Here is a 16,167-nt window from a genome sequence, read left to right on the forward strand (position 1 = left end):
ACAATGCCCATCCAATTTACGATCAATTTACCACACCTGCCTTCTAGATGAGTCAAGGACTAAAGATTTATAGTATAACACGGATATTCGTTTTCTTTTTGGAAAAGCTTTTCGATGGTAACGGACTAACTGTGTTCATGTTATACTTTGTTAATTAAGACCTGTATAAAGCAAGACTATAATAGTCACAATATTTACGAAAGAAACCTGGCTCTAGTGCATTAATTTGCATGATGAAATTTGGCACGTATATTCTCAACTAGTAATGCTACATCGATTCACTTATTTGAACTTACTGATGTATTAAAAATCATAATCATTAATTTATATAGAGATACGTAATACGTGTCTGTGTGTATTGCAATGCAAACTAACGTCTTTTAAATAGTAAATTACAAAAATAGATCTAAAAAATAAATCCGTATAGCCCTATTAGTTCTCAACAACCTATCCAAACAAGTTCCTCTTAAATCGGTATTCAGTGACTAAACATAATAGCCTTTTTGGCCTAGTATAATATTTTTTCCGTGCTCAATCCCCCTAAAGATGAAGTTACGTAGTTGCTGACTTGCTGTCAATAGAGATCAATGAACACCTAAAAAATAACCCACCTAACAAAAATCCAAAAAACCCAAATTCAATGGCATTTAGGTAAATAACCACAAACCCAAAGGTCAGTTCAAATCAACACAAAAAACGAAGAAAGAGAAACTATGTCTTCACATCGAAGCAAAAAAAAATAAATAGACTTCACCTCTCTCTCTCTCACAATCCAAAAAAAAAAAAATCTTCTTCGATCATTTCTATCTTCTTCGAAGAAGTGAAAAAAAAAAACCTAATTTTACTTTCTCTATATCTCTTGATCTGGTTATTCTAGGGTTAGGGTTTATTTGATTTGTTTGGAATCTAAAAAAATGGGACAACAATCATTGATCTATAGTTTTGTAGCAAGAGGAACAGTTATATTATCAGAATACACAGAATTTAGTGGAAATTTCACAAGTATTGCTGCTCAATGTCTTCAGAAACTTCCTGCTACTAATAACAAGTTTACTTATAACTGTGATGCTCATACTTTCAATTACCTTGTCGAAGACGGTTTCAGTAAGTCCTTATTATATATCACTTTGTTCCTTTCGATCTGTGGTTTTTTTTTTTTTTTGATTGTTCAGATCTGTGATTATTATTGTTAGATCGGTTAGAAATGATGATGGAATAGTATTGATCTGTTGTTTGTCTACCTGATTCAGATAATTTATATTTGTCTGTGTGTAATATTTGAAAAAGTTACTATCTTTGCTTGACTTAGCTTATTATCTAAGGAAAAGCTTATTTATTTATAAAGCATGATTTACTTGGTATATTTGGGCTCACTTGAATGGGTTTAACACTTGATGTAACATTTTTGAGTCGTGTAAGCATTAAACATTGTGGACTCAGTGTGTTCACATTGGGTTTAGTGATGTGTTGTATTTTGGCAATTCTGTCTTTAGTCTTTTAGAGTTTCATAGTGTGGCAATGCTTTGCTCTTGTTTGTGTGTTTGTAAGTTGTCTTTTTTATTTAGTGGTTGGATGCATAGATAATGTATCATATTGCATTTTTTTTAATAATTTTTAGTTTATTATGTTGCGTAAAGTAGTTGTAAATCACTCTTTACTGGAGGCAACTTTCTTTAAGCTATGTTGGTAATAAAATGTTTTTTGTCCGTATGCTTTAGACTAAAGAAATTGGGTATTTTAAGAAGGGGCTGATAAATTTATACTTGTATACAATGGAAAAAGGATGTGGAGAGAGGTGGTTGTACAGTACATTACAAAATCACTAGTATTTGCCCTTTTTGTTTTCTATTTTTTGGAAAATTGCACGGATTGGAAAAAATAATGAAAAGTTTGTGTAGAAAAACCGAAAAAATTGGGCCTATATGTGGATAAGAGAAAATGGAATGTGAGAATCATGTGATATCATAATTTGTAGATTTATAGAAAATTGTCAGTGTGTGGTACATTTATGTGATTTGTTAGCGTACTTTTAACCATTTGAGTTTTCAATTTCTTTTAATAGTTTTGGTTTGAGGAAAGTATAGGTGAGGAACATATCAGGTATTTTTATTAGTGTGTGCATTTTAGTGCTTACATTTTGTTGTGGTGTTTGACAATGCAATTAATTGCTGGTTTAAGTAATACATTTTGTTGGCAGTGAATGGTAGGAGATTTGGTTTAAGTAATTTTTGTAGAAGGTTTCATTAAAGTATTTTTTGGTAAAAATTCTTTTTGATGGAGTTATGATTGTTTCATTTATATCTAACAAAGTTGTAATGCATTGAGTATGCATGTTAACGAAAATCTATCTTTCTATATATACATGATTTATTTGGTATATCTGGTTATTTTGATTACTTGAATGGGTGTAACACTTAATGTACAGTCTTTGAGTTGTTTAAGCATTAAACGTTGTGGAATCACAGTGTTAAGAGTGGTTTGAGTTTAATGAGGATGGGTTTAGTGTTGTGTGTTGTATTTTGGCATTCACATTTGCTGGTGTCTTTTTTTGGTATTCTCGTAGAGTTTCATGGGTTTAGTCTTTTTATGTGTTTGTAAGTTGTAATTATACATGGGTATAGTGCTAAATGTCCGTGATTGTGTAGTTTATTATTTTTTGATCAGACCTTTGGTAATGAAATCAGGTGACATATGAGTAAAGGATACTGATACAATTTGACAGTTCTCCTGAACTGGCTAGATGGTTCTTTTCATGTAGCCCTTTTGCGTCTTTTATAAGAAGTCTTAATGAGCAGTCTCCCACTCATTTCTAATGATTTATAGGAGATGCATGTCTAGTTATCTACTATGGGATAAATATTTTTGCCACTTCTAGTTACTGCTGTTGAGCTGTTATGTGAATGACTTGGTAAATTTCTATTTTCAAGTTGATCTGAATTGAATTTAAGATACATGCAAGTAGTCTTTTCGATTGAGTGGTTGGATGCATAGATACATGTATTAACTAAGTTACATTGACACGGATGCGTGTGTCTGTATCCGACATGGCAAAATACCAGAAATTAGGGTGTATCACATACAATATGTGTGTTTGTCGTGTCCGATACGGATATGTGTCTGTGTGTGTTCACATAGAGTATTATTAACAACATTTAGTTTACTATATTGTGTAAAGTAGGTGTAAATCACTCTTTAATGGAGGCATCATCCTGTAATATCTTGCGTTAAATAATCTGTCCTGGTAATATAATGCTCTTTGTCCTGATGCCTTGAGCTCTAAAGAAATTGTGTATTGTAAGAAGGGGATGGAAAAATATATTTTCATACGACAGAAAAAGGAAATGGGGAGAGGGGACATACGGAAAATTGCAAAATCATTAGTATTTGTCTATTTTGTGTTTTATTTTTTGGTGGTTGTGAGAATGAGGATTGGAAAAAATAATGAGGAGTTTGAAGATGTGTAAAAAGCAGAAGTATTTGAGCACATGTGGATCAGAGAAACTGAAATATGAGAATCATGTGATATCGTAAGTGGTAGATTTACTGTTAAAATTTGCAGTGCTTTGTGTAACAATTTATTTTCATAGTTTTGGTTTGAAGAGAATATAGGTGAGGAACGTATGAGTTATTAAATTTAGTGTGTATATTTGAGGATGTATGTTTTGTCGTGGTGCTTGACAATGCTATATATTGTTGGCAGTGAATGTTTAGGAGGTGTCGTTTAAGTAATCTTTGGTTATCTAAAGTCCTTTCTGATGAAGTTTTATTCTTATCATTGTTTTGCAGCCTACTGCGTGGTTGCAGTTGAGTCAGCTGGCAGACAGATTCCCATTGCCTTTTTGGAACGGGTCAAGGATGATTTTAACAAGAGATATGGAGGTGGGAAAGCTGCAACTGCTGTAGCCAATAGTTTGAACAAGGAGTTTGGGTAAATTTTACTCTTTCTTACTTCTGTGTATATGTGTTTGTTATCAATCACGTCTGAGATCTGTGAAACACATTTTCGGTTTTTTAGGCCAAAACTGAAGGAGCAAATGCAGTACTGTGTGGATCATCCAGAGGAGATCAGCAAGCTTGCCAAAGTGAAAGCTCAGGTTTCTGAAGTTAAGGGAGTTATGATGGAAAACATTGAAAAGGTAAAAGGCAGCAGTTTTAGGATGTAGCTAAAAATGAACATATTTTAATTATTAATATTGTTTCATTTGGTTTACTCTCTTGTTGGTTCTATGCTACATATGTTATTTATTAAGAGACCGCCAGTTTGTGTATTTTTTCAAATTGCAGTGCTTTGTCATATTGTTGTAGTCCCGTTAATGAAGCTCATCTTTTTGCAGGTTCTTGACCGTGGGGAGAAAATCGAGCTTTTGGTTGACAAAACAGAGAACCTTCGCTCACAGGTTAGTGGAGGCACACTTTTATTATACCTGGTCCAAATTTATTTTGCTTACTAATCTACTCTGCACCTCAATATATGGAACACACATGCACTTTCCCAAATGATGATGGGAACAGTGGATCAGACTCTATAATTAATCAACATCATTGTGTTCCAAATGTTTGGGATTGTCGAAATTCACATGCATAATTGAGAGGTTTTAAGTGTCAGATCCGACTTTCTGTTTTATGGTTTTTCCTCTGTTTTCTATTATCATTGTGACTGCTACAATGTTTACTAATGCTTGTTGCATTCTCTCAGGCACAAGATTTTCGGCAGCAAGGGACCAAAATGAGGAGAAAGATGTGGTTGCAGAATATGAAGATAAAGCTGATTGTGTTGGGCATTCTCATTGCTTTGATACTCATCATTGTTTTGTCCGTCTGTGGTGGCTTCAACTGTGGGAAAAAATAAGAGTGGTGCAGTACCCTAGCATTCACCCGATATGTACTGTGCTTTTGGTTAGAAGTATTATAGTGAACTGGTTACAGCATCTCCAGCAAGTGTGCTTCTTTGGAATGGTTATATACTAGATCGGTTATAGCTTTGTTATTTTAGTGTTCACTTAACCATTGAGTTTCTTTTGGTATTCCCCCCCCCTTGCTTGATGCTATTCTTTTGGGGTGGGACTGGTTTGTATTTTGTATGACACATGTATAAATTGTAAGCTCGAATTCTTTCTATACAAGTAAAGACTGTCGCTGGAGCTTTTGTGCCATTTGATGTAAGCTGTTCTAATTGACGGATTTCCTGACATGTAATGATAGATTGCTTACAGAAGCCTGGCAAACATCTCAATGTGGTGATGTGGTCATAAATCACCCCAAAACAACAACAGATCTGGAAAGGGTCTTGCTACGGACCAAAAAGAGAAAGAACCTATAATTGCTGCCTATGTATCCAGAGTGTTTACTGGAATTGGGCGCATTCGTTTTTGGTGTTTGGACGGCATCAGTTATTGGGCTTGTTCTGTCGGCAATCCACTTCCTGTAATGTGTTTTCTGTCGGCAATCCACTTCCTATAAGTTTTTTCTGTAACTTCCTGTAATGTGTTTTCGTAACTAGGCAATCCAATTCCTACAAGAACTAAATAGAAGGTTTTTTGAATGGGGTTTCGCGACCAGAAAGAATTTTCTTGTCTGGGTACTATCTTATGGTTTAGGGTGGTATTATCTTGCGATGGATCCGTGGTCTCCGACAGATGAGGAACTATATCAACGTTACGAGGTTGGTTTACCATCTTTGGAAGAAAAACAGTGTTTATGAGGTTGCTCAGTTATGAGAGTCAAATTAATAAAAGTCGCCACAATTTAAGTGGAAGAAGAAAATTCGCTTTTACATGCAACATTGTTGCTAAAGCATATTGCGAAATCCATGCAACAATGAGTAAAGACGTTGCTATACTTCTCAGTGATGATGATGATGATTGTATGCGTCTCGTAGTTCAAATCGCCCATGCTTTTTCAAGCATCTCACAAACTTTAAAAAGTGTGGAGGCTGATGAAGAGGTTTTAGCAGAAATCTCGAGGGAAAAAACGAAATGATTGGAGATGTTAAACACTTTATAGAGACTGGGTTATTAGGAGACAACGGTCACGGGTCACCAACTTCTTGAACTCGTCAATGAGATTTTTGAGCTAAAAGAGGAAGAATTGGAACAAGTTCGTGAGAAGATGTTAGATTCTTATGATATACCCAAGTTGGAGGAAACTAATAAAGCTGTTGTTGTTAATGCTCAAACTGATAAGTTATACAGGGCTGTTGAAAAGCTGTTTTATGAAGCTGGGATCGATGAAAAGAAAATGGTTGGTTATGAACCTTATTATCATCAAATTGATAAGTGAGTCACACTGTCTATTTTCTTATTAAATTTCAAGCCATTGTCTTATTTATTTATCGTATTAATTTCTCTTTGTATGTGTTATGGATATCAAGATTTTCACCAGAGTTCAGGTTTGACACCGTACATTGACTCTTTTTATATGTATATAATCCGACTCTTTAAAAGACCTTAAATAAGGATCTTAAATAAGTATCAAATCTAAAACACCCACAACTTCACCTATAAAATGATTTAAAATCTAATCTTTTGTGCATATGATCTACTAACCATAAAATACATCTCTATAAAAATTCAACTTGTTTGATATCCTCTAACTTAGATAAAAATTGTTGTCCACTTTTGAAAAAATATCTAATAGTCAGAAATGTCTATTTTTTGCAATCATCTTTTGCCAATGTTAAAAATTGTCAAACGAGTTGAATTTTTCTAGAGATGTTCTTTATGGATAGTAGATCATATGCATAAAAGATTAGATTTTAAATCATTTTGTAGGTGAAGTTGTGGGTATTTTAGATTTGATACTTATTTAAGGTCTTTTTAGGAGCCGGGCTGTATATACCCTATATATATATATAGTAATTCTCTAAAAAGTAACTACTTAAGTTAACTTAAAATAAATACGTAAGTAAAACTTTATCTACAAAATGAATTCAAACCTAATTTTTTTGTGGTTATGAAGCACTCACTATAATGACTATTTTCCCAAAATTTCAGTTTATTTGGAAATCTCTGACATAGAGAAAAATTGTTGTCATCTTTAAAAATAAATCTAATAGTAAAAAAATGTTGAGTTTTTATAATCGTTTTTTGCCAATGTTAGAGGTTTCCAAATGAGTTGAAATTTTGTAGAGATAATATTAAAATTGATTATATATATATTAGGTAGATACTTATTTTAGGTTAACTGTATATATATATCGTAGAAATGAACCAAATATATTTTTTATTTTTTTTAGAAATGAACCAATCAATCATAAGAAATTAAAAAAAAAAAAAAATAGTTTTTTTTTTCTAAGTATATATATTAAAAAATTATTTTTTTAAAAAAAATTGTATATCGTAAAAATTAAAAAAAAAACAGTATATATATTATAGATTAAAAAAAAAAAAAAAATCTTATGATGGATTGGTTCATTTCTTAAAAAATTAAAAAATATATTTGGTTCATTTCTATGAGATATATATTTTTTAATGAACCAAATATATTTTTTTAATTTTTTAAGAAATGAACCAATCCATCATAAGAAATTTTAAAAAAATTAATTCCTATGGTATCATATATATATATATCGTAGAAATAAACCAAATAAGTAACTACTTAAGTTAACTTAAAATAAGTATGTAGGTAAAACTTTACTTATAAAATGAATTAATGTTTTATGGATATGATATACTTACTGTAAAGATTATCTCCATAAAATTTCAATTCATTTGGAAACCTCTAACATTAGCAAATAATTATCGCAAAAACTCAACATTTATAGACCGTTATATTTCTTTTTAAAGATGACAATAAATTTTATCTAATTTAGAGATTTCCAAATTAGCTAAAATTTTGTGGGGATGATCTTTATGGTGAGTGTTTCACAACCACAAAAAATTAGCTTTGAATTCATTTTATAGGTGAAGTTTTACTTACCTACTTATTTTAGGTTAACTTAAGTAATAATTTTTTAGAGAAGGACTATATATATATATATTATTTTATTAGAAATGACCGTATTTGGTTCATTATATTTGATGAATTGTTTTAGAAATGACTGTATTTGGTTCATTAATGTTTTTTAAAAAAATTTAATTTCTACGATATATATAATTTCATGTAAAATCGTATTCAAGTACTATCTTCAACAAATTTATCAACATAAATAGTTAATACAATGTAAATATATAATAAAAAAACTCTAAGTAGAACACAAGAAATTTAGGCTATCACCCTCCTACGGGTAACACAGAAAACAACACACTACTACAACCACAAACGTGAAGTACGACGCTATACATATATGCATCGCCCTCCACCTCCTCTCGCTAATGTACATGATAACTAACCATGTCATCGGGGTAGTAACAAATCCTACTGCGTCTATAATACCCTGGGTCAGAGCAGACCCAAGGTACGTGGTCACAATAAGATACGTACCCACACTAAGCCCAATTACCCTGGCATGCCATCCACCCCGAAGCGTGTGTGGATACTGAATACCCAGATAAGTAATCGAAACAGCAGCTGAAAAATCAAATGCCAGTTTCACGATACAGATCACATACTCATATACCTGGACAATACGACGTTATATATATAACTTAAGTAGCTACTTATTTTAGGTTAACTGTATATATAGAAATGAACCAAATATATTTTTTAATTTTTTTTAGAAATGAACCAATCCATCATAAGAAATTAAAAAAAATAAATAAATTTCTACGTATATATATTAAAAAATTATTTTTTTTTAAAAAAATTGTATATCGTAAAAACTAAAAAACATTATATATATCGTGAAATTTATTTGGTTCATTTCTACGATATATATATATATATATATATATATATATATATATATATATATATATATATATATATATATATATATATATATATATATATATATATATATATAAACCAAATAAGTAGCTACTTAAGTTAACTTAAAATAAGTATGTAGGTAAAACTTCACCTATAAAATGAATTAATATTTTGTAGATATGATATACTTACTGTAAAGATTATCTCCATAAAATTTCAGCTCATTTGGAAATTTCTAACATTAGCAAAACATTATTGCAAAAACTCAATATTTCTAAACCGTTAGATTTCTTTTTAAAGATGACAGTAAATTTTATCTATGTTAGAGATTTCCAAATTAGCTAAAATTTTGTGGGGATGATCTTTATGGTAAGTGTTTCACAACCACAAAAAATTAGCTTTGAATGCATTTTGTAGATAAAGTTTGGCAATAACGAGTAAAGACGTTGCTACATTTCTCAGTGATGATGATGATGATTGTATGCGTCTCGTAGTTCAAATCGCCCATGCTTTCTCAAGCATCTCACAAACATTAAAAGTGTGGAGGCTTATGAAGAGGTTTTAGCAGAAATCTCAGCGGTTCCGGATCCAGAGGGAAAAAACGAAATCATTGAAGATGTTAAACACTTTATAGAGACTAGGTTATTAGGAGACAACGATCACGGGTCACCAACTTCTTGAACTCGTCAATGAGATTTTTGAGCTAAAAGAGGAAGAATTGGAACAAGTTCGTGAGAAGATGTTAGATTCTTATGATATACCCAAGTTGGAGAAAACTAATAAAGCTGTTGTTGTTAATGCTCAAACTGATAAGTTGTACAGGGCTGTTGAAAAGTTGTTTTATGAAGCTGGGATCGATTGCAGTGATGAAAAGAAAATGGTTGGCAATGAACATTATTATCATCAAATTGATAAGTGAGTCACACTGTCTATTTTCTTATTAAATTTCAAGCCATTGTCTTATATATTTATTGTATTAATTTCTCATTGCATGTGTCATGTGTCATGGATATCAAGATTTTCACCAGAGTTCATAATGGCTATTGAAACTGATTTAATTGATTAAAAGTGTTATTGCTACTATTTCACATTGATGTAGAAATGTGGAGTCAATCTAGGGAGAGGTCTTGACGAATTAACAGTGCCTATGAAGTGGTGCTTTTGGAGCGTTTGAAATTGGGGCAAAGGGTGGCAAAATTACTTGATAGGCAGGTGTCGACTAGCAAAGTCGGTAAATCTTTTGGGTGATGATATCATAGGTATGGGGCTCGAACCCCGCCAATATCAAAAAGTTACTGATCTCATTTAAAATATGCTTACCAATAAAAATAAAATAAAATTACTTGATAGGAGAGCTGCAAACCACCCTGTAATTAGCATTGTTTTGCTAAGGTCTTATCATATAAAATATCTCCTTCATGCTTATTTGAAATGTATTAATCAATGTTTTCCTTCTTCCTTATCGATTTAGTTTTTTCCCTTGCATAATTGGATGTTGAATCCTTGCCATATTTACAACTTTTTCTATGTTCCCTAAGCTTTGTATATGGTTTTATACGTTTTTTTTAATTGATCGAAAAATGGTGCTTTGTCCACAACAAAAGGCAAAAGATTTGAATATGGGTTTAAAAGACTAAAGTTAGGAAGAGAAAAACTCTTTAAAATTTGTTAAAATATTAAACCAGTGTTTGTCTCATGTCACCCCTTTGAAAATAGATCACATTCTTCAGTCCTCTCTTCTCTATTCAACTCAAGCAGTTCACCTGCCATCTTCTTCAACTCTTATGCCTTTATTTAAGAAGAGCTTTTGTCTTTAGATATATATATTATAGCTGTACCCTCTTGGCTCTATTTTTTGAGCATTTACCGACTCTCAAATATTTGTAAAACTCTTTGACTAATTACTAAAAAATATGAGACTAATATGAAAAATCAGAAAATTGGAGCACTAGACTCCAGTTTTTTCTAAACTCTATTACTAATTAGTAAAAAAATATGATATAAAGAAGTAAACAATCCCATCTAGATTTTCATAGATTCTCCAACTTTTTCTAAATACTATAGCTAATTATGAAAAAATATGAGACAAAAAACTAAATTGCTAAAAACAATAATTTCCACCAAAAATGATTTTCCTAAAACCCTTACGCCACGAAGAATAGTTTATACACTAATCTTAGGTGAAGTTTAACATAACAAAGTTTTTTTTTAGAAAAAGACAATGAAATAACGAAGGAAAAAATAAATTGAGTTACCTGAACATTTACTTTCTATATTTGTTAACCACACATGTGACTGGGACAAAAAGGAAAAATAAAAGTCAACTACTCATAAAATAAATAACAGTGTACACTCAAAACTAAGCGGACAACAAATAAAATTGTATTGTATGCACTATATGTCTATATGGGCCTAAACAAATAAAGTTGGATAGATTTAATGCATCATCCACTTTGGAATTTAGACATTTAGTTATCGTTAAGGATTTCAAAACCACAGTAATTATGACATATTCCAATTAAATTTTTGAATTTATAATTTTTTCAACACTATAATGTAATTTCTAATTTTATAATATATATATATATATATATATATATATATATATATATATATATATATATATATTAAAACAAATTATAGTGGAAAAATAAATTATATAAAAAATAACATCACAAAACATATAATAGAAAATTTTGCATTCATTCTAATGCAAGCTCACATGTATAATTTTTTTTTTTTTAAATAACGGCAAACCAATAATGACAAATATTTTAAAATATATATAATACTACATGAAACTAAGCTTAAATAACAATTAATGGGAAACCGAAAACTGGATGCAAATGCATCGAACTAACCTCAAATAATATTTAACGGAAATTTGGAAACTTGATGCAAATGAAAACATTAAACTAATCTTAAAAAGTAATTAATGGGAAATCGGACTATGGATACAGCTGCATTAAACTAATCTCAAAGAATAATTAACGGGAAATCAAAACTTTGATGCAAATACATCGAATTAACATAAAAAAATAATTGTTGGGAAATCGAAAATTGGTTGGAAATGCATTGAACTAACCCTCAATGATTAAATTAATGGGAAATCGAACCTGGATTTAAACCGCATTGAACTAACATCAAAGAAAAATTAACTATAAATTGGGAACAAGATGCAAATGCGTAGAACTAATTTTAAATAATAATTAATAGGAAATCGGAAACCGGATGCAACTGCATTGAACTAATTTAAAAAAAATAAACTGGATGCAAATGCATTGAACTAACCTCAAGAAATTATTAACGGAAAATCAAAAACTGGATGCAAATTCATTGAACTAACCTCAAACAATAATTAACGAGAAATCGAAAACTAAATGCAAATGCAACATTATCGAATAATAAACGAGAAATTAAAAACTGGATGCAAATGCATTAAAATAATCTCAAAGAATAATTAACGGAAAATCGAAAATTGGATGCAAATTCATTGAACTGACCTCAAAGAACAATTAATAGGAAATTTGATGCAAATGCATTGAACTAACATCAAAAAATAAATAACGGGAAATCGAAAACTAAATGCAACTCCATTGAATTAACATAAAAAAATAAATAATAGAATTGAAAATTAGAAACTGGATGCAAATGTATTAAACTAACATTTTTTTTTGCTCGGTAAGTGTAAATTGAATTAAGGAAAGAAACGAAATAAAAAAATTGTACAGGAGTGGTAGAACCTACATGCTATACGATGTAGGTTCAAGATATTCTAAAATAACAACCATATGGAACCTCCCATTTATATAGCCATGGGGGTCTGCCATTTGATACAAAAGCTTCATTCTCAGCTAAGAAAGATCCAAATTTTGCCGCCTGGTCTGCGACTAGGTTTGCCTCTCTCCAATTGTGCTACACATTCAAGCTTTGCACCTTCGTCGTGCAGAATTTTCATCTACATAGGAGTTGCCAAGGGATGCCCCATGAGTTAAAAGCTGTGACAGCTGCTGCCAAATCTGATTCCACCCAGAGATTGCTTCATCCTTTTGAAAGGGCAAGCTCCACACTCTCCAATATAACCATGCACTCGGCTGTATAGTTGTTTGCAATTCCGATACCCCTTGCTCAAGAGTAAGACAAAATCACCATGAACATTTCTAAAGGATCCACCCAACCTAGCTAGACTTGGGTTCCCTCTAGAAGCCCCATCTATGTTGACCTTAATTTGATCACCAATTGAAGGAATCATTAAACTAACCTCAAAACATAGTTGTGTTATATGTTATAGGAATGTCTCGATAAGTATAGTTTTGCATTTAAAATAGTGTTTATCTTATCTATTTTCGTATGATTGGGAACGCCTTGCTATTCAAGTAGCTTCAATATGAACTTCGCCTTATTAGGCAATCTCACAAAACTTTAATCAAACTTCTATTATTAAACAACAAAATGAAGTTGAAGGGTTTTATCAAGGGTGAGTTCTTTTTTTTTAATGGATAGTGGGGTTTTCACGTTATAAGAAATTTGGATGAGTGATGAATATAATATTCATATATAATAGTTTTGCATATATAGTTGCAAATATTTTTCAGAATAATTAATATAACATCACACATTCGTAGATAATCTTTGAAGTTCCCACATAGTGAGTAATGTATAATTTAAAGAATAATTAACTAGAAATCGTAAACTAGATAATTTTTTATGATCCCACATAGTAAATCAAACATAATTTATTTTTATGTCCTGTTTGAAGTTGATATTACACACCACATTGGATAATTCAAAGGAAATAAGAAACTTTATGTAAATACAATAAACCAGACTCAAAAAGTAATTAACTAAAAATTAGAAACTGGATGTAACTGCATTAAACTGACGTCAGAAAATAACTAACGATAAATTAGAAATTGGATGCAAATCCTTGAAAAATATTTAATCGAAAATTGGAAACGGTATGCAAATACATCAAAAAAACTTCAAATAATAATTAACGGGAAATCGAAAACTGGATGCAAATGCATTGAACTAATCTAAGAAAATAATTAATAGAAAATCAAAAATCGAATGCAACTGCGTTGAACTAACCTCATAGAATAATTGGCGGGAAATCAGAAACTAGATGCAAATGCATTGAAATAACCTCAAAAAATAGTTAACAAAAAATCAGAAACCGGATGTAATTGCATCGAACTAACCTCAAAGCATAAAAAATCAAAAACTAGATGCATATATATATATATATTATTTTTTTTTATGGTTGATGCATATATATTGAACTAACTTCAAAGAGTTATTAACGGGAAGTCAGAAACTGTATGCAAATGCAATGAACTAATCTCAAAGACTAATTAACGAAACATTGAAAAATGAATGCAACTGCACTGAACTAATCTCAATGAATAATTAACAGGAAAACATAAATTTGATGCAACTACATTGAACTAATTTCAAAAAATAATTAACGGAAAATCGAAAACTTGATATTGAACTAACCTCAAAGAACAATTAACTAGAAATTGAAAATTGGATGCAACTACATTGAGCTAATCTCGAAGAATAATTAACAGAAAATCAGAAACTGGATGCAATTGCATAAAACTAAAATCAGAGATTAACTAATGGTAAATCAGAAATTGGATGCAATATCTTAAGGAATATTTAACAGGAAATCAAAAACTTGATACAAATGTATTGAAATAACCTCAAAGAATAGTTAACTAGAAATCAGAAATCGGATATAACTGGTCGAACTAACTTCAAAGTGTAAATAACCAGAAATTTGAAACTAGATGCAAATGCATTGAACATCGAACTAACCTCTAAAAATAATTAACTAGAAATCAGAAACTGGATGTAGATGTATTGAACTAATATGAAAGAGTAATTAATGAGAAATTGGAACATATATGGTTATGCAATGAACTAATCTCAAAAACTAATTAAAGAAACATAAAAAACTAGATGCAACTGCACTAAATTAACCTTAATGAATAACTAATGAGAAATCATAAACTTGATGCAACTACACTGAATTAACCTCAAAGAATAATTAACGGGAAATCGAAAACTTGGTGCAACTGCATTGAACTAACCTTAAAGAATAATTAATGGAAAATCGGAAACTAGATGTAATAATTACATTGAACTAATCTCAATGAATAATTAACAGAAAATCGAAAACTTGATGCAAATGCATTGAACTAACCTCGAAACATAATTGTATTATTTGTAGGGGGAATATAATGTCTCAACAAGTATAGTTTTGTATTTTAAATAGTGTTTATCATAATTCTTTTATTATGATTGAGAGTGTCTTACTATTCAAGTAGTTTCAATATCATCTTCGTCACATTGAGCATTCTCATAAAACTTCAATTGTTAAATCTAACAGTTAAAAGAAGTCAATAGGTTTTATCAATGTTTGGTGTTTTCTTTTTATTGAGAGTAGCACAAAAAATTTGAATGAGTGATTAATATAATTATCATATATATCTCATAGCTATGTATAATTAATAATATTTTTAGAATAATTTAATATAATGACATCCGTTCGTAAGACGGGTTCGAAAACTAGTTTATGCTTATTATTTGAGTTTATATAAATTAGGATAGAAAAACAGCCTAGCGCCTAACCCGTCTAGGGATCACCTAAAAGACCCAGGCTGTCTTACACCGTCCAACTACTGCATAATGTTTTTCAGAATACTGACTGTGCTTGTGTCATTGTGACATGTTTTTTGTCTTGGGGGAGCCTTATATTGTTCGCGCTCAAGATTAATATACTGTGAGAAGTTCTGACAATTCCCCCCTTCTTTCTGTTTAATCTTAGTCTATTTTCTTTTCAAGGCCTTCAGAATTTCTCTTTATTTTATTCAACTAAGAATCACATTAATTAACTTTACAGGGGAGATTTCACCTTCCAGCAAGCTTAAGAGGATTGTGCTCATCTTGGAGAAAACTTTGACACTACTCAGAAAGCGCACCTCTCCCTCTGAATTTGAGTACGGATTAAGTGAGTTCAATCTGCTTATCTCGTTTTAGAAAGCAAGTGTATAAATACCCTGATTGTGATGTTCTTTGTGTGTTAGCATATGAATTACAAAGTTGAATACTGAGGATATTAATACCTGTAATGTATCCCTATATATCTAGCGATTAGAGGCCAATAATGTCAAAAATTAAACCAAGCCACATTCATATGCAAGTTTGTGTCTGGTTGTCCAGTTGGGGGGTTTATTTGAGATGTTTAGCTGTCTTGCGGCATATATGTGTATGGCAGTATATATTTAGGATAGCATGACATATATTGGTAGCCGTGCACATGCTTCTCCATTGTTTGGTGGCTGGTGGGAT

The 16,167-nt window shown here is 31.0% G+C and overlaps 1 protein-coding gene and 1 long non-coding RNA gene across 2 annotated transcripts; both read left to right on the forward strand.

Moving 5' to 3' along the window:
* Positions 1-581: 581 nt before the first annotated feature.
* LOC147505104 (vesicle-associated membrane protein 722) lies at positions 582-5,153 on the forward strand. The gene is made up of 5 exons (XM_086557701.1): positions 582-1,104; positions 3,787-3,928; positions 4,016-4,136; positions 4,335-4,397; positions 4,697-5,153. The coding sequence occupies exons 1-5, from the start codon at positions 915-917 to the stop codon at positions 4,847-4,849; spliced, it is 669 nt and encodes a 222-aa protein (XP_086413827.1). The 5' UTR covers positions 582-914; the 3' UTR covers positions 4,850-5,153.
* Positions 5,154-9,168: 4,015 nt separating this feature from the next.
* LOC147505105 (uncharacterized) lies at positions 9,169-16,018 on the forward strand. The gene is made up of 2 exons (XR_015193181.1): positions 9,169-9,723; positions 15,719-16,018. It is a non-coding gene; the product is annotated as an uncharacterized LOC147505105 (long non-coding RNA).
* The last annotated feature ends 149 nt before the right edge of the window (positions 16,019-16,167 follow it).

The sequence above is a fragment of the Coptis chinensis genome, chromosome 4 (assembly GCF_015680905.1).
Source record: "Coptis chinensis isolate HL-2020 chromosome 4, ASM1568090v1, whole genome shotgun sequence".
Classification (NCBI taxonomy): domain Eukaryota; kingdom Viridiplantae; phylum Streptophyta; class Magnoliopsida; order Ranunculales; family Ranunculaceae; genus Coptis; species Coptis chinensis.